The following is a 22,759-nucleotide window of genomic DNA, read 5'->3' as shown; positions in this document are numbered from 1 at the left end:
CCCCCCCCCCCCCCCCCCCTTTCCCATTTTCTTTGGTTTGGTTTTGGTTCTTGGATTCGGTTATTGGTCCTCTCTCATTAGTCTTAGCTCCTTCATGGCTTGAGTTTCGATGGTGGATTGTATGATGTTGTTTTGGGGAAGCTCTTTCTTTGGGTGTTTTATTTTCATATGATTTATGTATTGAGACTGGTTTGACATCAGTTATTCGGGCATCAACGTTTCGATTGGGCTCTCCTCATTACTTCACGGCTGCTGACGAGAACAATGTTAGCATGTATAGATGATGTGTGTGGTAGATTTGTTTGTATTGTTACATTTATATTTTCGGATGTTAGGCCTCCGGTCCGTGGAATAGCGAGTTATCAGCCTTTTTTTTACTCTTTTTAATTTGATCGAGTTTAAAACTCATACTTTTTGTTATTTGTAGCTATTCTAGTCTTACGTTTGACGGATTTGTAATTTGGCTTAATTAACAAATTATTCGGTTCTCGAACATGAACCGAGCTCAAAGCCTCGTACTGTACGGGCTATGACTCAATGCCTATGACCGAGTTAGTCCTTTTTAAGTCCATAAAACCCCAAAAATAAAAGACGTGGCAGGGAAGCAAAGAAAGATCCGAATCCGTTTGTCCCCATCTCTCTCTCGGCAATCGCCGCCTAGTCGGAGCCTCCCGATTTCCCGACTCACCCACGCAACCAATCATGTCCACGTTTGAGTGAACGTCTCTCTATCAGTGTTTCCTTGTTTCTTTTCTTCTCAATTGGAATTGTGGGGTTTGTGAAGAAATGTCTCTGAGAATCAAAGTGGTGGTGGACAAGTTCGTACAGGAGCTCAAGGAAGCTTTGGATGCCGACATTCAAGACCGAATCATGAAGGAGAGGGAGATGCAGAGCTACATCGAAGAACGCGAACGCGAAGTCGCCGAGCGCGAAGCTGCTTGGAAAGCCGAGCTCTCTCGCCGTGAGGTCTCTTTTCCCCTATCACCCTTTTCTCTATTTGAATCCCATTGCTTGCTTCAATTACTGGGTCTCTTCTCTTTGGGTTTTGCATTGTCAATTTTCATGCTCTTTGCTTAGGGTTTAGGAACCCAATGGAGCTATAGCCCCATAGGTTAAAGGTTATGGTGGGTTCAACCTTGCGAGGCTCACATCACACTGGGTTCTTGTTTCTTGATATGCTTGAATTTCTTTCCACAATGACCAACTGTAGAATGAGCTGTGTTTTTGTGTGGACTACCTTAAAAATGCAGAGATAGTGACCCAAAATCTGTGCCTTAACTCATTGACTGTTAATGAACCACTGAATGCTTGACCAGTAATCTTGCATTGGCAATTTTACATCAAAGTGGGTTCTTTGTTTCTTGATGCGTAGTCTTATCTTTCAAGATTAGCAATGAAGGAATGGAGTGAGATGTGTAGTTGAAGCTACGTAGAATTAGAGAGATAGTCACCGAAAGCTTGTGCATTTCTCATCGACTTATAATGAATCACTGAACACTCAGACTCTTTTTGTTAATATCTAAGGTGAAAGTTCTGATTTGGACCTGGTTTTTTAGTTTCACTTCATGTTCGTGACTATATCATTTTCTCTGATAAGCTGTGTAGTGGTTGCAATTTTCATACAAATCGTTATTGTTTTTTTTACCTGTCTAGAGTCTATACTACTTCGCAGGACATTCAGCCAAGGCTATTAATGTGATTGTATTCATCAATATTCAATGTAATCACTATTGTTTAACAAAATGTATGCTGCAACACTGTTTTCTGTTTTAGCTTCATAAACATTATATTGTTGCAGGCTGAAATTGCCAGACAAGAAGCAAGGCTGAAAATAGAGAAGGAAAACCTCGAGAAAGAGAAGAGTGTTCTGATGGGAACTGCATCAAACCAAGATAACCAAGATGGAGCTCTTGAAATTACTGTAAGTGGCGAGAAGTATCGATGTCTTAGGTTCGCCAAGGCAAAGAAATGAACGCATTAGAAAGGAGGATGAAAGGGAAAAAAGAAGAAGAAGAAGCTAGTGCTGGCCTTGATTATGTTAGAAGTTCTAGTTGCTTGGGGATTTTGCAAACTTCATTCTTTGTATGAAAGCTCCAATTCCTGTATATCCGGGCAAGCATTGTCCCAAGTCCTGTCATTGGTTTTGATTCAAAAGGGTAAATCAGGTTTTGTGTGCTCGAAAACAAACTAGTATTGGAATGATTAGGTCTCAACTGCGAAATACCTTGAACCATATCTGATAAGTAGTGTAGTTTGACACTTCGACCGTTTAGTGCTACATGATTAACTAATTCCTGGATTGTTCATATATTGCTAGTTAAAAAGTTTCAACATCTATTTTGCTCATACTTTGTTGGTGTGATTTGTTGAAGTTTAGTAGATCGATTGTCTGCAAAACTTGGGGGGAATTCCTCCCTAATTATAAAGCAATATTGCATTGTTAGTGGATTTTTTTTCCTCTTGATCGTAATAACACCCCGTTGTTTCCAAAGGGAGGAAGAGAAGAACAGGGGAATAGAAGATGGGTAGAGAGAAGGGATAGATACAGAGTAAGGCTGAGAATGAATAGAAGTATTTTAGCTAGTAGATGAAACTTGTCCAAGTGTCTTCACAGAAGATGGGGAGAGAAAAGATGGTTTAGTTGCTTTGTTTTTTTTTCAGTATTCTGGCCTAGTTTTTCTTATGTTTAACTAGCCTTCGTCCAGGAGCATATGCCTATACTGTGCTTGCGCAAGCGTGTGAATTATCGTATTGAAAATTGGTTTGTCTCTTGAACGGCCAATTGTTCTATTCCGATATGTGATCCTTTTTCTTTAATTTTCATTGATAGAGACAATAAATGTGCTCAGCCATGAGCATAAAAATTGAAGAGAAGCTGTAGCTAAATTAAAGCATGCATTTTTGTGAATAAGTTTTGATATCATGACACATGGTAAAAACATGCATTATAGATAGGGGTGGAACCGGTTTTTTGTCCCAAAGTGTAAACCGTCCCGACTTATGCCGGTAGGCAAATTTTGATTGGCCGAAAAAGTCAATATCCCGAATTTTCGGTTGGTATCGGTACGGTTGGGCCTAGAACGGAACTTTATTGGGCCTCTTAATCTGTCACTTTTTTAAATAAAAAATAAGCCCAGACTAAAAAAAAAAGAAGCAACAACAGCAAACTAGTGATTCAAAATTTCAAACACTGCAGAAACCAAATATTTTGTTGTGTTTCACATGTTAAATTCCAACCCAAATAACAAAATTACCAAATCCACAAAGTCACAAATTCAGTCTCATAGTCTCAGCTCTCAATGTCTCACAAACATAAAACTGAACAAGTTTTGATATCATGACACATAGTAAAAACATGCATTATAGATTTATAGGTAGGGAAAAAGATTGGCCCACTCAACTTGCTATTGTCCCTTTGAAGGAAAAAAAAAACTTGCTATAGTCTAAATTGTTGACGCAATGTATTGGATTAATTGAGTTGTTACAACTCAGTTTAGAACACAAATATTGTGAGTTAATCCCTCCCAAATGCACACAGGATGAATTGAAGGCCTCCACGTACATTTCACACCACAATTCTAAATCCAAAACACTGAACTTATATTTAAATATAGAGCATCAATTTCACTTAAAAATAACAACAAACTTGAAAGCATGGAAAAAATATGGAAAAAAAAAATGACATCTCATTACCCTGAACAGTTGCATAAAACAGAAAACTCACATTTCAACAAATAAATACATAAACTTAGGCCCATAGTGTATAGTATCACGCCCTGTCAGCATTTTTTTACTCAAAATACTTAAAAAACCAATTTTTTTAAATATCTACAAAACTGCCACTACCTCAAAACCAAAATCACCGTTTTCATTTGTCCTTACTTCTCACCATTTTCAGATCTGAAAAACACGATTCTCTCTAAAAAAATCTCAAACCCTAAATTCCACAGTAGCAGAAAACCTAAATTCCATAGTAGCAGATTGATGTCTCTCACGATTCAAGTACTAATCTGAGATTTAGTTTTAGCTTTACGATTTTAATAGTAGCAATCAAAAATGAGCGATTTCTCTAAATTTGAACTCGATTTTATGGAATTCTAGTAACACTATGCGAAAACGAGTAGAACTCCTTAGGTTCCAACCAAAATATATGGATTGGCTTTGTGCATTTCGTTTAGATTTGGGGTTATTTGAATTTGAAATCAAGATTTCTTTTTCGATTTCATATTCGAGTAGTAGCACTGAGCTTAAAAGAATATGAAATTCATATTTTACAGTGCTTTTGGAGGCAGAAGTAGTTTAGAGATTTGATTAATGGAGGAACCGGGGTTTGGAAGGATACTAAGGAGCCAAAAAGAAACATAGGTGGCCTAAGATATCGAGGTAATTCTCTATGCATATGCTCATTTGTGATTTTCTTTTTAGAGATTTGATTAAGATTTGTAGTAGCTATTTGTCTATGTATTGTGTGCTTTGAAATTGAGAATGTGTTTTGAATTTGAGGCAGTAACAGTTTCGTACTGCATAGACTTATCTACTGTTTTTGTTTCAATTCTTTCCTAACTCGATCATGCTACTGTTAAAGTACCAAATATATTTGCTACTGCACATACTAAAATAGTGCGATTGTGTATATGTGTGACCAAAGCCTTAGATTAGGCGTTGTGTTCTATTAAAAGGTCAAATATAACATAATACACTTTGAATTTTACCTGCTATTCTAACATGAGTTGTTTAATTATGAGTTTCATGCAAAGAAGTTCAAAGAAGTTGGATAAAGAAATTCAGCAATTGATTGAATGTTACGTGACGAAATTAAAGAAGTTCAAGTTTGGAAGCAAGGTGGCTAAGATCAGTGTGTTTGATGTAGAGGAGATTTTTGGGCTGTGAAACCCAAAAAACGAGCTCAATGTGCCGAACCCACTTGAAGATTCGAAAAAGCATATTGATAATCCAGTCGTGCAAGCTTTTTTTTTCGCAATGAAAGCAGGATAATGAAGTCAAGGATATTAGACTTCCTAAATGCTGAAATGAAAAGCAAAAGGGATGGATGGCCAATAAGAGTCACACAGCTACTGCTACTGCATTTATTCACCACATTGTTATTTGCAAGTTCAGGTTCTACACTTAGTTGGAGCTTTCTGAAATGCATCACAGATTATGACACAATGAAAAAGTACAATTGGGCTAAAGGAGTTAGGGACTACTGTTATCATGCTTGACTACTTTGGAGGACGGGAGGGCTCATACTAGTAGTGGATGTGTCGTATTGATCCCGGTAAGCAATAGTGTTGCTGCTACTGTCTTTGAACCCGGTACAAAATCATCATCATCCCGGTTCAAAGACAGTAGCAGCAACACCTTCAAATAAATAGAAAGTATCAAAGTATCGAGAATGTTACAATACACATATCCTCAAAACCTTCTCCCCTCAGTTCCTCCTAATCGCCACAATAATGTCTTGCCGTATCGCCATTGGCAAAACCGAGCACCCCTGCCACCACCCTGGTCCGATCAGAATCAAGTTACAACTAAATGTAACACAGACTTCCAATAAACAAAACAATTTAATGAGAAAGAGCTGTGCAATTAGATGACCAAATTAGTTCAATGAAGAAGAATAGAGGGGGTTACCTGTAATGATAACAGCTCAGATACCTGCAAGATTCAAAGAAACCAACAGAGGAAAAAAAAAAAACAATCACTTAGGAAACTAAAAGATCATTTGAAACAAAATGTCGGAAGTTACTGATGACAATTATCAAGTCTGACCTCAAGTGAATTTGCATCAATCTGCCTCTTGAACTCTTCTAACTTTCTCTTGAGAACTGCATCCTCCTGTTATAATTACCAAATAAATTATTTAATGACCCAACGAATCCAATTCCTCAGTACCTAATTGCAAAAGGAAAATCCAAGAGTAAAACGAAACGGGATGAAGATAGTCCCCAGCCATCAATGATGTACGCACCCAGAATTGCAAAATATACAAAATTGACCATATAGAAAGCATCATAACACTCATCATCATCAGATAGAATGCAATTTGCACAATCAATAGATTTACAATAGAAACAATTGAGTACCTGAATGTCAAGGGGAATAAGAGCACACGCTTTGGCTTTGGCGTTTGGGTCGTCGGTTTTCAGAAACAACTGGTAGGAAGTTGGTTTTCTTCGTTTTTCTTCTTCACCTTCTTCCTTTTGCCGTGGTAACTCCATCCGCCCCGATAACTCCCCACGTCGTATTCAGATCCGTGGAGTTCTGAGTTGACTGACTGGGTGAGTTCCTGTTACCCATGTTTCTCTCCACTATATGTACAAAATTTCTTTTTTATTCCTTTTTACCATATTAGCCCTTGAGTTTGTACGTCAGATTCATGTGATTAAGGGGCAGGTATGGCAGTTCCCAAATATTTTTTTGACTGCTGGCTTTATTGACTTCACCTTGGCTTTCTTGTTAAAAAAAAAAAACCAACCAGCCACTACGAGGAGGTTGACGGCCACTCTTCTGATGTAGTGGGAGAGGGAGTTAACAACGACAGTTATGATTCCTTCTCCCGGGTCCAAACTCCCGCCCTTTTCACCGACTTTCAAAATCTACGGAGACTACCTTTAAGAATAAAATGGCCAACACTAGCACTCACTCACAACTGCAACTCTAGCAAGCAGAGAGTGAGGAACAACTGCAAATTAAGCAAGCAGAGGGAGGAAGTGAAAGAGGAGCAATACGATGAGCCTCGACTACTCGTTCGTTAGATTGCTCTTATTGCTCTCCTTGTTTTGCTTCCAATGTGTGTTTGGCAGAGAAAGAGCAGCAGATTCAGTAGGCTTGCAGACCATCAATGTAGATCACAAGGCTAAAAGCTCTTTTGTTTTCAATGTCAAGAGCTTTGGTGCCAAAGCAGATGGCCAAACCGATGACAGCAAAGTTCGATCTCAATTCTCAATTTCTTTCATACCCTTATTTTCTTGACGCAGAATCCCTTTTAGAGTATCACTCATTTTAAGTTGAAGCTTGATCCAGTTGAAAGTAATTTTAGCCATGGATGGCTCTTATATACCTAAAACATGTTACCCAGCTTCATATTAAGCATGGATGAGTACTTAGTAATGCTGCTTGTAATTGCAGGCCTTCACAGCAGCGTGGAAAGAGGCGTGTCAGTCCAAAGGTAGAGTCCACCTCATAATCCCAAGAGGAAAATACATGGTTGGCCCTCTTAAGTTTTCAGGCCCCTGCAGAAACGTATCGGCTCTAAATCTTCGAATGAATGTAGGTCGACGTCGACTGTCTCTCTATCAGTTTGACATTTTGCAGTTTATTTCCTGATGCCTGATTTTGAGAAATGAATACTTACTTGCAGGGTTACTTGAAGGCTACAACCGAGTTGTCCAAGTATGAATTCGGTGGCGGTTGGATTCAATTTGCTTGGACCAAGGGGCTAACCTTGACCGGAGGCGGAACCTTTGATGGTCAAGGTGCTAAAGCCTGGCCTCACAACAAGTGCTCTAAGGACTCCAATTGCAAACTCCTTCCAACTGTATGTACATGTTCTACACCTTGCTCTTTTTGTTCCTTTAGGTCCTTGCTCCTTTTAGTTAAAATTAAAAAAGGCCTTAATTACTCGTAGTACTAGATGATCCATAAAATTCTTTTACTTTGTTCCTTTTTCAGAGTTTGAAATTTATTGGCATGAATAAGACAGTGATCCGGGGAATATCTTCAGTGAACAGCATGTTCTTTCATATAGCAGTTGTAGATTGTCATTACTTCAAAGGCAGTAAACTCAAGATTCAAGCCCCAGAAACTAGTCCTAATACTGATGGAATCCATATCGAACGAAGCTCAAGCGTGTACTTCTCTTCGTCACACATTGCTACTGGTGATGATTGCATATCAGTTGGAGAAGGGAACTCACACGTTACCATAACTAGCATTGCTTGTGGACCTGGTCATGGCATCAGGTATTACATTTAAGTTCTCTGTCAGTAATATACTTAGTCAGTTACTGATTTATGAAGCTTAATCGATCTTATTGTACTTCTAGTGTGGGAAGTTTGGGAAAATATCCGAATGAAGGAGATGTGAGTGGGCTTGTGGTCAGAGACTGCACCATTTCAGGTACCACAAATGGTATTAGGATCAAGACATGGGCTAACTCTCCAGGTAGAAGTGCAGCCACCAACATGACATTCACAAACATCGTCATGAACAATGTGACCAACCCCATCATAATCGATCAGTTGTATTGTCCACTAAGGTCTTGCGCTTCTCAGGTAATCCATAAGGTGTAAATATGCATGTTTACTCTTCTGGTCTCTGTTCTAGGCTTCATACACACTCAACAATTTATATACAATCTGCAGACGCCATCGAAAGTGAAGTTGAGTGACATATACTTCAAGAACATAAGAGGCACATCTTCGTCTCAAGTTGCAGTTGCACTTGAATGTAGCAGAGGGATACCATGCCAAAATATTTACCTTGAAGATGTTCACCTGAACTTGGCATCTGGGAAGAAGGAAGTCACTTCAACTTGCAGTAATGTTAAAGCCAAATTCATTGGCACTCAAATCCCACCTCCATGTACTTAATTAGATTTCACTTAGTTCAGTGAATTGAAATAAGTCCTAGTTAGTAGTTTCCACTTGAACTTTGATGTTGAACTGCAATCCTAGCTAGCTGTTTCAGTAAGGTTTATAACTTGACATTTCTTTATGGATTTCTGCCTCAAATAAATATAACAAAGGGCCTAATAAGGATCAAAGACACCTGTAAGGAATTAGTAGTAGTCATAACAATCAATCATATGAAATTCTTTTTCAACAAGTTTATTGTACAATATCACCAATTTTGGAGGCTGATGTTGCTTGAGTATACTAGTGAATAATGGAAATGGTTAGGTACACTCAAGCTGCACAAGATATGTTAATCTATACTCACGTGATGGCAGCATTTAGTGTCTCATAACAACAATTGCAAAACTTCATTGATCTCTTGAAATTTTTAGTTGTGCTTGTTACGGTGTAATCACTAGTCCCTTGATATGGACATGAACTTGATATTTTCGTCGCTAATAACAAGCATTCGAGTCATAATTTTGAGATTATAGAGATCATAAGTTTAAATCTTACCGACACGAGTGACATCGATCGAGTATGGTTATAGCCTTATAGGGTATAAAAGAAGAATAAGAAGATTGGATTCTGTTTGGGTCACACGCCGTGTCGTGTAAGGTGTAATCACACATATATAAACCCCAGTCGGAGAAGAAGAAGAAGTTGAAATCGGAGATGGAGAGCGCATCAGAACTGGTGGCATTTCCGCTGCTGACGACGCCGATCGAATCGAACTACAGAGCTTGCACCATCCCTTACCGCTTCCCCTCCGACAATCCCCGCAAGCCCACCCCCACTGAGATTGCCTGGATCGACCTCTTCCTCAACTCCATCCCTTCCTTCAAGAAGCGCGCTGAGAGTGATGCTACAGTCAGTGATGCTCCTGCTAAAGCTGAGTTGTTTGCTCACAGGTAAACTCAATCACTCATTGCTTTGCTCTCTGGTCAATTTGATTAGGTCAATTGTTTGTGATTGTGATTATGACTGACAGGTACTCCGAGATGCTTGAGGACTTGAAGAAGGATCCCGAGAGTCACGGCGGTCCGCCTGATTGCATTGTAAGCATATTCTTCATTTTAGTTGCTGCTTTAGTTGTTACTGTTATTGTGTGTTGATGTGAGCTTTTTCGTGTTGGCGTTGGGGATTTTTAGCTACTTTGCAGGCTTCGGGAGATAGTTCTTAGGGAGTTGGGGTTCAGAGATATATTCAAGAAAGTCAAGGTCAGTGGATCTGTTAACTGTTGTGTGTACTAGTTTATCGTGATGAATTGTGTGCTTGACTGAATTGGAGTTTGGAATTGTGATTGGACACTCTTTTTTAGGATGAAGAGAATGCAAAGGTGATTACCCTGTTTGATAATGTGGTGGATCTTAACGATGCTATTGAAGATGAAGGGAAGCGAGTAGAGAATCTGGTTAGAGGGATATTTGCTGGGAATATATTTGATCTTGGTTCTGCACAGGTATGCAGATTTATGGTTACACAGAATTATTTGTAGTTTAATACCCAGCTAAGGCTCAATTCTCAACCCCTTGGATTTTGGTCACATCGAAGTTACATTTAAGCTTACATCATAGTGACACTTAATGGTTTTCTGAGTGCAACTACATATTAGTACTAAAGCAATAATTGATTCATGCAAGTCCTTTAAGTGGAGTTACTTGACCTTTCACTTTTTTCATTATTGAAGCTTGCTGAAGTTTTTTCAAAGGATGGTATGTCTTTTCTAGCTAGTTGTCAAAACCTTGTCCCTCGACCTTGGGTTATTGATGACCTGGACGCTTTCAAGTTGAAATGGAGCAAGAAGTCTTGGAAAAAGGCAAGTATCCTGTGTATGTTACAATACATATCTTTGGAAGAAGCTATATCATTAGATATGCTTCTTATGTAAACCAGTTATGTTTTTTGTCTTCACAGGCTGTTATATTTGTTGACAATTCTGGTGCTGATATTATTTTGGGTATCTTACCATTTGCAAGAGAGTTACTCCGTCGTGGTACACAGGTATGCAGTCAGATCGGATTTCTTTTGTGCAATATATCTGGTTGCTGTCATAGAAAAGTCCAGGAGTTGTCTAGAATCATATAATTATTTGGGCTGTTGCGACATGAAATGGAATATTGTTTGGAGAGCTGATAATTTTCTAATTTCCAATTGAATTGCTTTTATGCTTACCTTTTCAATGAGCTGCATTCTTTGGTCTAGTTTGACATGATGACCTCTTTTTTGTTGTGCAGGTTGTGTTGGCTGCCAACGACATGCCTTCCATCAATGATGTGACCTACCATGAACTGATTGAGATTATAGCAAAGGTAATAGAAGAACTTTAACTATTTCTTTATTCATCATCTTGGTTGATTCTGAGATTGTAAGTTCAAATTTACCAGTTGAAGGACAACCATGGGAAGCTCAAAGGTGTTGATACTACAAATCTTTTTATTGCCAATTCGGGTAATGATTTGCCGGTAAGGAAATGTAATTTCTTAGTTGTTGTTTGATTGAATTTATGTGAGTCTGTTATGTTGAAGAGATTATGAAAGAATACGTTGAAGAGGTTATGAAAGAATACTCTAACCGGAGCCTTTGTGGCTTCTCGATTCATTGTAGGTTATTGATCTTGCAAGTGTCTCACAAGAGCTTGCTTACCTGGCCAGTGATGCAGACCTAGTTATCTTGGAAGGGATGGTAAAAACCTATCCGTTTTAGCATTTTCTATTGGTTAAACTTTTGAACCAATTACTATATGTTGAAGATGAAGTTATATGAATTCTGGAAATCAAGTAATGACGTTTTTATTTGTTTGATTGATGTGGATGCTAAGAATAATACAGTTGTGTTGGAAGTTTGGGTCTATAGGATGTGTTGAATGTTTATTTATGCTATTGTCTCCATTGTCTTCACATATCTTATGCTGCTTTTGACAGGGTCGTGGCATCGAGACAAATCTTTATGCGCAGTTCAAATGTGATTCCCTGAAGATTGGAATGGTAATGTTTTGCTGCCTCTTATGCTAAATCAGTCAATCACCATTTCTTCCTTTCTGCACTATATTTATCTAGTGAAACTTCTGTATCCCTCCTCCATCAATATTCCAGGTGAAACATCCGGAGGTTGCCCAGTTTCTTGGAGGACGGTTATATGATTGCGTCTTCAAATACAATGAAGTTTTGAGTTGAAAATACAGTATGCTGATCTGTAGTACTCCTGACCCGTTCTATTCTAAATCATTCAGTAGATGAATCATTAGGTCCTTTAGCGACTGGAAGATCTTATATATGTGAACTTTCAAAATTTGCTCTACTGATAAATAAAAATGGAAATTGTCACATGTGGTTCTGCTTTATGTGCGTGTGAGCAGGTTTGCACACAATTAACCCAACAAAATCTTAGTTTCAATGAGAAATGGGAAATCTCGTTTAGCAGTGAATTTGCTAATACAATGCTGTTGTTTCTGCTGTTCTACTTTTATGTGGGAGGGCTGAAAATTAGTGTATGAAAGATAAGAAAAGAGTGGATGGAGAATACCCAGTTAAATATGATTTTAGCGTATGGTTCTAGTTTAGAAAAACTTAGATACGATTGTGGAGGTCAGACGAAGGAATAAGATTCGTGAAATGCTGCAGTAAAAGCACAGATCTTGGAAGAAAAATTGAGGAAATGACTAGAGAGAAAGTTATGGTCTGCACCAGTCTGATGAGGCAGGGGAGAGACCAATTTCGTCCCACTTGGTATTCCACAGTAATTAGGTTTACTATAAGAAACCTTTGAGGCTGTATGGTTTATCGTTTAATTTCTATTTATCTTTTGAGACCATATAACAATCATTTAGACTTGAATATATAGCCATGTTATTAATAAACTTGAAGGGAAAGCTTACACAGTTGAAAATCCATCACTGTGGAAGTGTTACAACAGGGAAGAAAAGCAAGAAAGACTTTGGTTTCGGAATAGTTTTCATATATTTAAGTTGATCACTTGTTCTTGGTGGGATATGAAGCCATTTTGTTGATACCGCACATTCCTTCTGGCTTTCCTGTGTTTCTCTTCATCCTTATGTATCCCTTCTCTCCCCACTTTGGTCCCCATGAGTTCTTCACAATGATGTAATCCAATCCCTTTGATGTCCCATAGCCAACTGCTGTTACACCATGATCTAGCTCAGTTCCGCAGTGCCCGTTGAACACACCCTGCAAAACCGAAAAATTCATGCAAATATTTGTGAAGTTTCTCTAGCATTACTCGACCTTCTGAGTATTGAGTTTAAATGTAGCGAGGCATAGTGATATAGAAAGCTCACCCCACTGTAGAACTGGAAATCTCTGTCATCGGCCTCAATAGCAACACTAAGAGGCTGGTGAGCCAGGGCCTTGAGGAGAGCTTGTTCATTGTTTTGAGGCACATCTTGATAACCAGTTATGGTCACCACCTCTGAATCTCCCTGAAGATTACAGAAGCAAATGTGAGCAACAAGCCAAGGTTGGTTGATAGGTAAATTTGATCCAAGAAGTATAAAGCATTAGGTGAGCTGCAGATAATATTACCCTTGATTCCTCACAAGTTCCTTCCTCCATGATATAGGGGTATTCTTCCTCCTTGTGAAGCCCGCCATTAGCAATGATGAATTCAAAAGCATAGTCCATTAAACCTCCATTGCAGCCATTGTTGAATGATTTGTCACAATCGATCAGCTGCTGTTCAGACAGTGATGTTAGGTTTCCTGTGACAATCTGGTTTATGCCTTCAACAGCAGCAACTGTAGAAAATGCCCAACAGCTACCTGCGTAACAATATACGTTTGCTTGTTAACACCGTTCACTTGCCAGATATATGACATGTTATGTTATTGGATTGTAAAGCACAGTTCGACATAGTGTGTGAGTTTTGGCACATACCACATGAACCTTGGTTCTTGACTGGTGTAACAGCTCCTTTCTTTCTCCAGTCCACAGACTTAGGCAATGCCTCTACATCGAAGTCACGGTAACTGAACTCTGCTTCAGTGGATTCTCTCCTTCTTGGGGCTTCACCTTTTAGCCCCAAGTACTTGCTCTTGAACTCTTCATGGCTCAAGTCAGCAAACTCATTCAAACCAAGCCAGTAGCTATCAACATCAAGCTTCTTATTCCTTTCATCAATGTGCTTGACATTGTCTCTGAATATCTCAAATCTATGGAGCTTCTCCTCCATGTTGTGGTAAATCTTGCCATGTTTCGATATCCATGACTCGAACAGCTCAATGAACTTGTCCATGGAAGACAAGTGCTCAGGTGAGTAACCCACGATCGAAAACTCATGAGCTAGAGAGTAAGTGCCTAAAAAGAATGGCACAATGAAGAGCAGAAGGGAGACTTTGGAAAATGAAGAGAAAGCCATTAGAGCTCAGCAAAGAGAGAAGACAGGAAGAGAGGAAGATATGAATTGATGAATGTGAAGGAGGGAATGAATGGACTTATATAGTGTTTGATATCATGGTATTGGGGTTGCTTTCGAGTGAAGTGGTTGAATTGTTTTCTACTAAACTGAGGCTTTACGGTTGGTTCTAAACGCAGGCTTTTGTCCCAAGCATCCTCATTTGTTTAAGGGTAAAACTAGATCAAGTAAGATTTTCAAATAGTGACAAAATTGTAACTTTATTGTGTAGAAGCTATTGTCTTCCTTCTTCTATTTTTTGGTTTTTTTTTTTTTTTTTTTTTTTTTGGCTAATTGTTACTTGCAAGGTGTGCACTATGGTGTGCCATTTTCAAATCTCAAACTTGAAGTTGTGGACTCTATCATCTGAATTCCGTAAAATTTAGACATGCTCTACCAGATCTAGATTAATGGGGTATTGGTGATCTCACCTCGTGTCTTAAGGAGTTAGGTGTTCATAGAAACAAAAGAAAAAATTTCTGAGAAGCTTAAGAGAGTTGCAGTTTGATTTTTTATACTATTATGTCACAAGCAAAGGTTACCTATTTGCTCACCGGTGGTCAAAATGATGGGACATGGGAGTCATTTTAACTTTGAGTTGGGTCGTGAACAAAGGATCCGTGAACAAAATGAAAAAGTCGTCCAACATTTGCTATGAAAAAGTTCAATGATTTGTGGTTGATATGTAGAAGGAAATGATGTTTTTAATAACTTGTTTTGAATAGTTTTGCACCAAATAGCTAAAAAAAAAAAATTGTTTTGAATAGAAGTAAAACTAAAGAAAACGTTTCAATGGAAATAATAGTTGCACTTCTATTTTGGGTTCAATTCGAATGATAATGGTTTTGGCCGGTAACTTCCAAACTAGGAAAATTCTATCAGACACTATAGCACAATCTGTAGTGATGCTATTCCAAACCAGGAAGAAGTAATAAAAGAATTACCAGATGTGTTTTACAAGTGGAATGATTCATTACATCAGAATTCACAACTATAGCTACAAAAATAAAATTTTGAATCAACTTCAAGAAACTAGAACCTTGAACTCATTTATATTGATCAATTTTCAGCACAAATTACAGAAGGCTAGGGTATGTTTCTTGATACCTAACCAGACGTGAGATGTATCTATTGAAAGTTTTAATGAAGACAAAAATCTTGGTAATAAGCCTTTACATAGACAGCAGAATTGGCTAGAAATGGTGCCGTCACTATCGCACCTTCCCGATTGAGTGCAGATACACCGACACTGAGACAACACTGGAAACACAAGAAATGCATTAAACACACACCCTTGAATATCTGAGATGGATGGCCAAATATAAATTAGTTGTAGATATTTCATGCTTACGTTGAGCCAAGGAAGAAGGCAAGGGACAGATGAAAGCCAAATAGGAATACAGAAACAACAGCTGTAAGCAGCATTGCTACCGAAGTAGAATACACCTGCACAACGTAACCAAATCAAATCAGAACCCATAAGAAACCAGGAAGTTACCAATCTGTGATTTCAACAACCTTCCATCAGTTATAATAAACATATATTGACAACAACCATAACAAGGGAAAATAGTGAAAAAAGAATAGCAATTAATACTTGAAAAGCCACAACATAACAACAGGGCAAAGACATGTAGTAGAGCTGCAAACCCCGACTAAGATTTATAAAGAAAAAAATATTTAGTATGCATTGAAGATACCACAGCACCCCAAATTCAAATCAGTTAACTTAAACTAGACAAAGAATGTCATAACAGTATTGCCAGGGCAATCATAGAACACTATTCAGATGCATGTAAAACTAGTGAGGGTTTACCAAATAAAAATAGTGGTTTCCTTGTCTTACCTTGACAATATTGTCAGCATACTTCATTACCATAGACACAGCAATGCCACTGTAAATGAAGCAGATATAAGAAACTTGTATAGAAACATAACTAATTGTGAGAGATAGCCCGTTCATTATCAAAAACATAACTAATTGTTGCAGTACTTATGCCAAATAGAACATGCTTACAATATCTTGCATCCTAGAAATATACCTGAGTGCATGGTTGAGGATCATGAGAACTGTTATAAATGAGTATCCATGGAAGAATCCCCTGAATATAGAAGAATGAGTTGAATATAATTGGAATCCAGGTATAACTGTAAGCAGAAAATGCATGATCATAAATAGAGAAAAGTGATTTACATACTTGTTAACCACAGCATCAAAATCTTGAATCACTATAGCAGCAGCGTTGAATATCATCCCAAAGACGTACAACCAGAAGTTCTGCACATTTATATTTCTTGACGGCCGCTTTTTAATTATTGCCTGCCAATATCATAGGCATTAATATTCATTCAAAAGGGTGAAATCCAGTTTTCTAATTAAAAACAATTTTAACCCCGACTTTAGATCAAATCAAGTAGCTTAGTGACTTGACCATTATGATGCTTAAAACAAGAATTCATGAAGAGACTGTCTACTTAAATATTCACCTCCGTGTATACTCCTGCAAAACCACTGAGAAGTGCCATGACCTACAAATAAACAAGTTTCAGGATCTCCATAACGAACAACGCAAGCTCTAAAAGATTTCTTAAGAAAAAAAAATCCATATTCAGATTTTAAAAAAGGCTGAAAACTCACAATGGCCATCACCCAACCTTGCAATGGAGTTTGAAGAACATGGTCAGAGCTGCAAAAACATTGCCATGTAACCAAATTATTGAATTAAGAGAAGCTGAAATTTATAAAACACAAACTAAAAAAGTGGTCAACCATGTCCATTGCACTCTTGATAACTAAGGCACTACAATTTTAATAACTTGAGTTCCTTATAAACATATTCAATACAATTGATTTGGTATTACCAAAATGTGGTAAACATTATAGATCACTAAGGATCAATCTTATTAAAAGGACCAGTTGACTCAAACTGCCAAAGAAGTAAACCTTCGCTGAGCAGATAATATGAAATAAAAAGATATGGTTAATACCTTGGGTTCAGCTGTGCTGTAGTGCACCCTGCACATAGTATTATGAAAGCTGCCCACTGAATCTCACTCAACCTGTAATCAATAGAGTAAAAACAAAGGTGCATGACATTAGTTTGTTTATATCTGTGATGCAAGTATAGTAAGGCAACTTCGCTACGTCATATTTCCTGTAAAGGGATCTTATGTAAAATTTTCCAGGAATGAACCTTAAACAATTAGCTCTATGTAGGAAGTCATAAGCTAATATGGCAAAGACGAACATAAATGGTAAAAGTGACTTACTTCCTCTTTAGTATGATTCTGTATAAGACTCCAGTGCTGATAATATTCAGGTTCTTCAGTATTTGATAACCCGGGGCATCCACATATGCAAATATATAGTACTGCCACGTAACAATAGATAGTTGAAGCCATTACAATGCAGGACTTATTGATACGAACAGGAAACATACAACCAACCTGAAGCAAGTTCTTGACTAGGTAAAGTGCAGCAGGAATTGGGTATACAATAACTTCATCCAGTGTTGTACTCAACCTAATCAATGACACAGGTAACATAAATGGTCATGAAAAATTGTAACAGAACCATGTACATTTGGGTTTAATCCCCTTAACTCATCTATCATGTAAAACTTCTGAATGTACTATACTTCTTGCAAATGACTAGTCTCTCTAACATCAAACTAACTGATAGCATTGTGGAAGTTAAGAGACAGACCTGTTATCATCAGTAACACCTTCATTGGTCCAAATTCGTGCCAAAGCAGCAAGCGACAATGCACATTTCAAAGCCTCCACCTACTTCCCAAAACACAACCAATTCCATGTCACCTAAAAATTGACACTACACAACTTTTGAACTGTAATGTAGAATGCAACTAGCTCAGTCCTCACCGAAAAATTAGCAGTGGTAACACTATACTCATACTTGCCAGCTCGCTTCGACCACACAATCAATATCGCTTGTGAGCTTGTAAGAACAGTCAAAGCCAGAGTAACCATTGACCTATTGCACAACAACAAACCCAAAATCAAATCAAAGCAACAACACTTGGTTTCAGTTGGAACCAACACTCGATGCTTCAGTATAAATTTACATACTTTCGCTTCCATTTCGGGTCAACTGGTCCCCCTCCCAAACTGGCCGCTACATTATTCAGATTAACACCAAAAATCAAGCATCAAAATTCAACTCATTCAATTGGGATTTCTAAGTAACCGAAATAAGAGCAAATCAAAGTTACCAACAGAAAGTGGTTTTCCGCGCAAATTCTCGATGTCGTCGTCGGCAGCTGAACTTCCATCTTCATCCTACAAATTTGATCAGATTGGAATCTAAAGCTTCAAACTTTGAGGTTAATTCCAGAAATTCGATATTGTTAGGAAGTAAATACCTCATCTTTGAGCTTCCTGTACTCCATTTTCACACTTTTGGTGTGTAAAATCTTGGGTCTTTTCTAGATCTTCAAGAAGCTTTAAGCCATTTACAGACCACACTCACTGCTGCGATTCACACACTCTGCCACAAGCAGAAGAAAGCCTAACGAAACGACACCGTTGGCGGGCTTTGGGCCTATTGGGAGTAATATAAGTTAGCCCAGGCCCATTCTCACCTTTATAGTGCTAGACCACACAGCCACTCCTCCATTCTTTCTAATTTTCTGCTTCAAAATTGTGATTCTTTTTCAAAGAGGTAAGCTTTTCTTGTTGAAATCTTTTACATACTTGCGACTACAGATTGGCTTCATTTGTGTATTCCCACATTGATTGATTGTTTCAATTTATGATTTGTAAAGAATTTCAATTTCTGATTTAGGGTTTGATTAAGATGAGGTTTTCAAGAACTGGGAATTTAGCCATTTGAAGTAAGGTGGGCACTGAGTTTAGGGTTTGATTAATATGTTTTTTTTTATCGTTGACTTCAGCCTGGACTGGCATGGTATGCAAATGACTCATAGGTTAGTTGATAAGAGCATTTTGTTATTGATCAACTTAATTGGTTGTTGGTAGTAATTCTGATTTGTCTGGGGTTCTAGAAACTATAATCTGCGGGTTTCGATTACCTGGAAGCTTAGAGTTGTAGATGAAAAGAAAAGAAAGCAATCAAAATGGTGGTTTGGTAGGATTGTTTTTAAGGTTGTTACACCAGGTGTTAATTTGGGGGCTCTTTATATGACAATGTCTTGATTGTTGAATGAATTTGTGTATCAGGGAATGAGAATGGCAATGGCAGGATCATTGTTGAAATCATCATGTTCGTGCTCATGGGTTAGAGTGTTAGGAGTTTCAAGAACAAGTAGTGGTGCAGCAGCTGCTATACTTCATGCATCATATCCATTTCCACTTCCAACCGTTGCCTTGAAAATACAAAGAAAAAGTAGCTTAACCAAGTGGAGGTGGTCTCAACAGCAACCACAGTTGCCAGAAGACAGGAAGAGCTATGCCTTCTTCTTCATACGGAGCTCTAAATATGGTAGCAGTAGTATTAGCACTGATGGCGGGAAGGGATATCTGGAATCTACGGACCAAGAGTTGTTGAGCCAGTGTGAAATGGGTACTTTCAAGACGTCAGGGCCGGGGGGTCAGCACCGGAACAAGCGAGAGTCTGCAGTACGTCTCAAGCACCTCCCAACTGGTATCATTGCGCAGGCGTCTGAAGACCGGTCCCAGCACATGAATCGTGCCTCAGCATTGTCTCGCCTGCGCACTCTTATAGCTCTCAGAGTCAGGAACCTTGTGGATCTCGATGGTTATTCCCCTCCCCGTGAGCTTCTTCAAATTCTTCCCAAATCATCTTCCATAAGAACATCAGATATAGGTAACCAAATTGGACCCAACAATGCGAAATTTGTTTTCGGAATGCAAGCTCTGTTGGATCTACTTTATGCAGTTGATGGTTCTGTCTCAGAGGCAGCAAAGTATCTGGGGTTAAGCACAGGTGCCCTCTCTCGGTTAATACTCTCTGATGATTCTCTCCGATTGGCAGTCAATGAGCTTAGGGCTTCTAAGGACATGAAGCCTCTGAGGTAGAATTTGTCAGATGCAGGTTTGTGGAACCACTGTATTCTGACATTGTGAAGCAGCACAGATATCCTTTTTGTCAGATAAGATGCATACATTGCTTTTGAGTTTTGACAGACATTACACCATCAGCATAGATTCAATACAGCAAGCTAGAAGAAAGCCTTTCTTAGCTGTAGCATCTGACTCTAGCTAGTCTAGAGGTTCTAAAGTCTAGGAACCGGGGTAGGCCAACATGGGAGCGAAAATGGTTGCAGAATTCCTAGTTATGCCCAATAATGTTAATTTGTGTTGTCATCTCTAACGTTCTGCGTCGGAGGTAGCACTTGCTAATGTCTTGACCATCTCTTAAATTCACGGTATCTTCATTGTTTTGGTCGAAAGCTATCATTGAAATCGGGTAAGGTCTGTTCACCTGAATATCTTTGCAAGTTAATGGGGGAACTTTGTTGACTGTCTTTTTAAATTTGCCTTTGCTGTCTTCCACAACTTGTTTCAACTCCCAAACTCTATACCTGCTGACCGTCAGTGCCATGGAGGAATTCAAGAGTTCCGCACAACCGTAGACTCCCTCTGCTCACATGTACAATATTACTGGTAGTCTGTTACTACTGGTGGATATGGATATCCAACTAAATGAAGAAAGTGGCAAATGAAGAAACTAGTCGGGAGCTCAATACATTTAACTCTGCATTCATGGGTCTCAGAAGAGAAGATCTCCACATTGAAGTTTGGATACAAGTCATCTGACAAAGTCGGAACCAATCCCATAACCTTCCGCGCATACTTGGCATCAAGGATGAACGAACTTGTACTAGTAGCACCAGCTTGTTCTTCTTTTCAATCAGAATCACCATCAGAGTACTTATAGAATGGTTTGCAGACAAAGGCGACGAGTACTTGACAGTAGGTGGAGGAAGAGCAGCCCATTGTTGGCTCGTTGACCTTTTTGACGTCCATCTTTTTAACCTCATTTTATCAGCAGCAGCAGTTCTCATTGCAGATGCAGTAACAAAACTCTAGTTAGGGAAGAAACCCTTCTCTTTGAGAGATGATTTATAAGAAAGTACCATTTGGTTGCTGTGAGTGTGATAGAAGTACCCTTTGGTTCCTTATAGTCGAATCATCTTTGCTATCGTGCAACTGTAGTTTTCCTTTAGCCAATGTCCTTCCCCAACACGGTGTTCCGAATTGCTTTCGGAAAATGATTCATACATCAAATGCACCGAAATGGTCTAACAAACACGTTCACTCCGTCATTTTCAATTTCTAATTTTGAGATCCTTAAGTGCTAAAAACAAACGAATAATGCTCTCATGTGTGTAAATCAAAGGTGCATAAACTATGATTTATTGGCTAAAATATCCCATATATAAATAGAATTTATGAAAAAAATGTGTCGGTGAACGATTCTTATTGAAATAAATCAAGACAGATAAAAACTCTAGTTTCAACTCCAGCGTCTGCTAGTATCATATACTGTTAGTTGGTACTCAAGTTTGAAGTTTGAACATGTTACAGAATCAATTTTTCTTTGATGGTTAACTTGATGGTTAACAAAAAAAAACTACAAAACAAAGCCCCTTAAAACACCCCCTCCCACATCTGTTGACTAGAATACAATTTTCGATCTTAGTCCTAATTCGAGAAACTATTCTCGATTATGGTTAGAATACATTCACTACATATTGTGCTACACAAGTTTTATGTTGATTAACTTAGTATGATCTAGGCGTACATAATGAAATATATGTATAAGTGAAGGTACTAGTCCTAGTATTAGTGTGAGCATAATTTGTGCTCATGAACAACGTTGATGAACAGCAATGCAAGCAATGTAGGAGAGGGAATGTATGCAAATATTTAAGCTGCAGATCCAGACTTTACAACCGACAATTGAAAGGTGGACCCTGCTATCACACTCTGCCACGTTTTCTGGCCGATACGATAAATATCTCATTTTCTCGCGATATATTCGTCATCGCTTTGCATTGTGGTAATTATGAAGGTATCGATGCGTATTATGTTTAATGATTGCGGTTCTTGGTAATCATTGGGTAAGCAACAATGCCAACACCCCGTCCCTCTGCCAGAAATAACGGCCAAAACGAACAACGCATCAGCAAATTTGTTTATTATGTTTTACTAACTTGAGAATAATGTACCAACCGAAACTCCATTCCTACCATATAAATGATATAATCCTATGACTCATGCTTTCTAATAGTCTAATTTTATGAAGTGGTGTGATGGCCGGAGAGGAAGACGACGGCACATTTAGAAGAAAAAATAGGGTTAAAAGATAAAATGATCAAAGTGAAAAAAAGATAAATGAATTGCGTAATTAAGAAAATATAAAAATATAAAAGAGTTAAACTTAAAGTTTGATGAAGTGGCTATGCTACATTGCCACCTAATTAAAGTGGGCTCTAGGTAGTTCCCTAAATAGAAAATGACATCCTACTACCATAAACAGTTGCAAAACACAGAAAAACCACATTTCAACAGATTTAAACAAATAAGGACATAAGTCCAGGCCCACAGTACATAGTACCACGCTATGTCAGCAATTTTTTACGCAAAACACCAAAAAAACCAATATTTTCTAAAATATCTATAAAACTGTCACTGCCTCAAAATACCCTTACCGCCGTTCGTCCCACTTCTCCACCATTTTCATATCTGAGAAACACATCGATTCTTTTCTGATCTCTCTCTCTCTC

The 22,759-nt window shown here is 38.3% G+C and overlaps 6 protein-coding genes across 6 annotated transcripts; 4 read left to right on the top strand and 2 right to left on the bottom strand.

The window, feature by feature from the left end:
- Window positions 1–557: 557 nt before the first annotated feature.
- On the top strand, window positions 558–2,447 carry LOC101306390. Its single transcript, XM_004290034.1, has 2 exons — window positions 558–966; window positions 1,799–2,447. The coding sequence occupies exons 1-2, from the start codon at window positions 787–789 to the stop codon at window positions 1,970–1,972; spliced, it is 354 nt and encodes a 117-aa protein (XP_004290082.1). The 5' UTR covers window positions 558–786; the 3' UTR covers window positions 1,973–2,447.
- A 4,285-nt stretch (window positions 2,448–6,732) lies between these two features.
- LOC101312989 (exopolygalacturonase-like) lies at window positions 6,733–8,594 on the top strand. The gene is made up of 6 exons (XM_004292266.1): window positions 6,733–6,930; window positions 7,132–7,272; window positions 7,376–7,540; window positions 7,675–7,964; window positions 8,048–8,276; window positions 8,367–8,594. Exons 1-6 carry the CDS (start codon window positions 6,733–6,735, stop codon window positions 8,592–8,594), a joined length of 1,251 nt encoding a protein of 416 aa, XP_004292314.1.
- A 525-nt stretch (window positions 8,595–9,119) lies between these two features.
- Window positions 9,120–11,946, top strand: LOC101306098 (uncharacterized protein At2g17340-like). Its single transcript, XM_004290033.1, has 11 exons — window positions 9,120–9,529; window positions 9,610–9,676; window positions 9,770–9,838; window positions 9,940–10,080; window positions 10,309–10,437; window positions 10,536–10,622; window positions 10,856–10,930; window positions 11,006–11,083; window positions 11,226–11,303; window positions 11,543–11,605; window positions 11,714–11,946. Exons 1-11 carry the CDS (start codon window positions 9,294–9,296, stop codon window positions 11,792–11,794), a joined length of 1,104 nt encoding a protein of 367 aa, XP_004290081.1. The 5' UTR covers window positions 9,120–9,293; the 3' UTR covers window positions 11,795–11,946.
- A 643-nt stretch (window positions 11,947–12,589) lies between these two features.
- Window positions 12,590–13,991, bottom strand: LOC101312696 (xylem cysteine proteinase 1-like). Its single transcript, XM_004292265.1, has 4 exons — window positions 13,511–13,991; window positions 13,160–13,395; window positions 12,916–13,056; window positions 12,590–12,805 (listed from the first exon to the last, which is right to left on the bottom strand). The coding sequence occupies exons 1-4, from the start codon at window positions 13,989–13,991 to the stop codon at window positions 12,590–12,592; spliced, it is 1,074 nt and encodes a 357-aa protein (XP_004292313.1).
- A 945-nt stretch (window positions 13,992–14,936) lies between these two features.
- LOC101305808 (CMP-sialic acid transporter 4-like) lies at window positions 14,937–18,533 on the bottom strand. The gene is made up of 15 exons (XM_004290032.1): window positions 18,410–18,533; window positions 18,260–18,326; window positions 18,117–18,162; window positions 17,910–18,021; window positions 17,734–17,813; window positions 17,475–17,550; window positions 17,298–17,398; window positions 17,016–17,087; window positions 16,666–16,714; window positions 16,515–16,556; window positions 16,226–16,347; window positions 16,070–16,129; window positions 15,874–15,922; window positions 15,379–15,473; window positions 14,937–15,287 (listed from the first exon to the last, which is right to left on the bottom strand). Exons 1-15 carry the CDS (start codon window positions 18,434–18,436, stop codon window positions 15,239–15,241), a joined length of 1,047 nt encoding a protein of 348 aa, XP_004290080.1. The 5' UTR covers window positions 18,437–18,533; the 3' UTR covers window positions 14,937–15,238.
- A 128-nt stretch (window positions 18,534–18,661) lies between these two features.
- Window positions 18,662–21,068, top strand: LOC101305522. Its single transcript, XM_004290031.1, has 2 exons — window positions 18,662–18,708; window positions 19,227–21,068. The coding sequence occupies exon 2, from the start codon at window positions 19,230–19,232 to the stop codon at window positions 20,043–20,045; it is 816 nt and encodes a 271-aa protein (XP_004290079.1). The 5' UTR covers window positions 18,662–18,708; window positions 19,227–19,229; the 3' UTR covers window positions 20,046–21,068.
- The last annotated feature ends 1,691 nt before the right edge of the window (window positions 21,069–22,759 follow it).

Source organism: Fragaria vesca, linkage group LG2 (assembly GCF_000184155.1).
Source record: "Fragaria vesca subsp. vesca linkage group LG2, FraVesHawaii_1.0, whole genome shotgun sequence".
Classification (NCBI taxonomy): domain Eukaryota; kingdom Viridiplantae; phylum Streptophyta; class Magnoliopsida; order Rosales; family Rosaceae; genus Fragaria; species Fragaria vesca.
Note: the sequence above shows the minus strand (reverse complement) of the source record. Positions and strands in the feature narration are given on the sequence as shown.

What these genes read in the sequence shown, in the direction of transcription:
- LOC101312696 (XM_004292265.1), bottom strand. Translation starts at nt 13,991, where the DNA reads ATGGCTTTCTCTTCATTTTCCAAAGTCTCCCTTCTGCTCTTCATTGTG. An exon ending in CAAGAACCAAGGTTCATGTG is followed by an intron (nt 13,396 to 13,510) that starts GTATGTGCCAAA and finishes ATTGTTACGCAG; the next exon opens with GTAGCTGTTGGGCATTTTCT. An exon ending in ATTTCCAGTTCTACAGTGGG is followed by an intron (nt 12,806 to 12,915) that starts GTGAGCTTTCTA and finishes TCGGTTTTGCAG; the next exon opens with GGTGTGTTCAACGGGCACTG.
- LOC101312989 (XM_004292266.1), top strand. Translation starts at nt 6,733, where the DNA reads ATGAGCCTCGACTACTCGTTCGTTAGATTGCTCTTATTGCTCTCCTTG. An exon ending in GGACCTGGTCATGGCATCAG is followed by an intron (nt 7,965 to 8,047) that starts GTATTACATTTA and finishes TTGTACTTCTAG; the next exon opens with TGTGGGAAGTTTGGGAAAAT. An exon ending in TAAGGTCTTGCGCTTCTCAG is followed by an intron (nt 8,277 to 8,366) that starts GTAATCCATAAG and finishes TACAATCTGCAG; the next exon opens with ACGCCATCGAAAGTGAAGTT.
- LOC101306098 (XM_004290033.1), top strand. Translation starts at nt 9,294, where the DNA reads ATGGAGAGCGCATCAGAACTGGTGGCATTTCCGCTGCTGACGACGCCG. An exon ending in GCGGTCCGCCTGATTGCATT is followed by an intron (nt 9,677 to 9,769) that starts GTAAGCATATTC and finishes GGGGATTTTTAG; the next exon opens with CTACTTTGCAGGCTTCGGGA. An exon ending in TAGTTATCTTGGAAGGGATG is followed by an intron (nt 11,304 to 11,542) that starts GTAAAAACCTAT and finishes TGCTTTTGACAG; the next exon opens with GGTCGTGGCATCGAGACAAA.
- LOC101305522 (XM_004290031.1), top strand. Translation starts at nt 19,230, where the DNA reads ATGAGAATGGCAATGGCAGGATCATTGTTGAAATCATCATGTTCGTGC.
- LOC101305808 (XM_004290032.1), bottom strand. Translation starts at nt 18,436, where the DNA reads ATGGAGTACAGGAAGCTCAAAGATGAG. An exon ending in ACAGCACAGCTGAACCCAAG is followed by an intron (nt 16,715 to 17,015) that starts GTATTAACCATA and finishes ATGTTTTTGCAG; the next exon opens with CTCTGACCATGTTCTTCAAA. An exon ending in ATCCTCAACCATGCACTCAG is followed by an intron (nt 15,923 to 16,069) that starts GTATATTTCTAG and finishes CTTCATTTACAG; the next exon opens with TGGCATTGCTGTGTCTATGG.
- LOC101306390 (XM_004290034.1), top strand. Translation starts at nt 787, where the DNA reads ATGTCTCTGAGAATCAAAGTGGTGGTGGACAAGTTCGTACAGGAGCTC. An exon ending in CCGAGCTCTCTCGCCGTGAG is followed by an intron (nt 967 to 1,798) that starts GTCTCTTTTCCC and finishes ATATTGTTGCAG; the next exon opens with GCTGAAATTGCCAGACAAGA.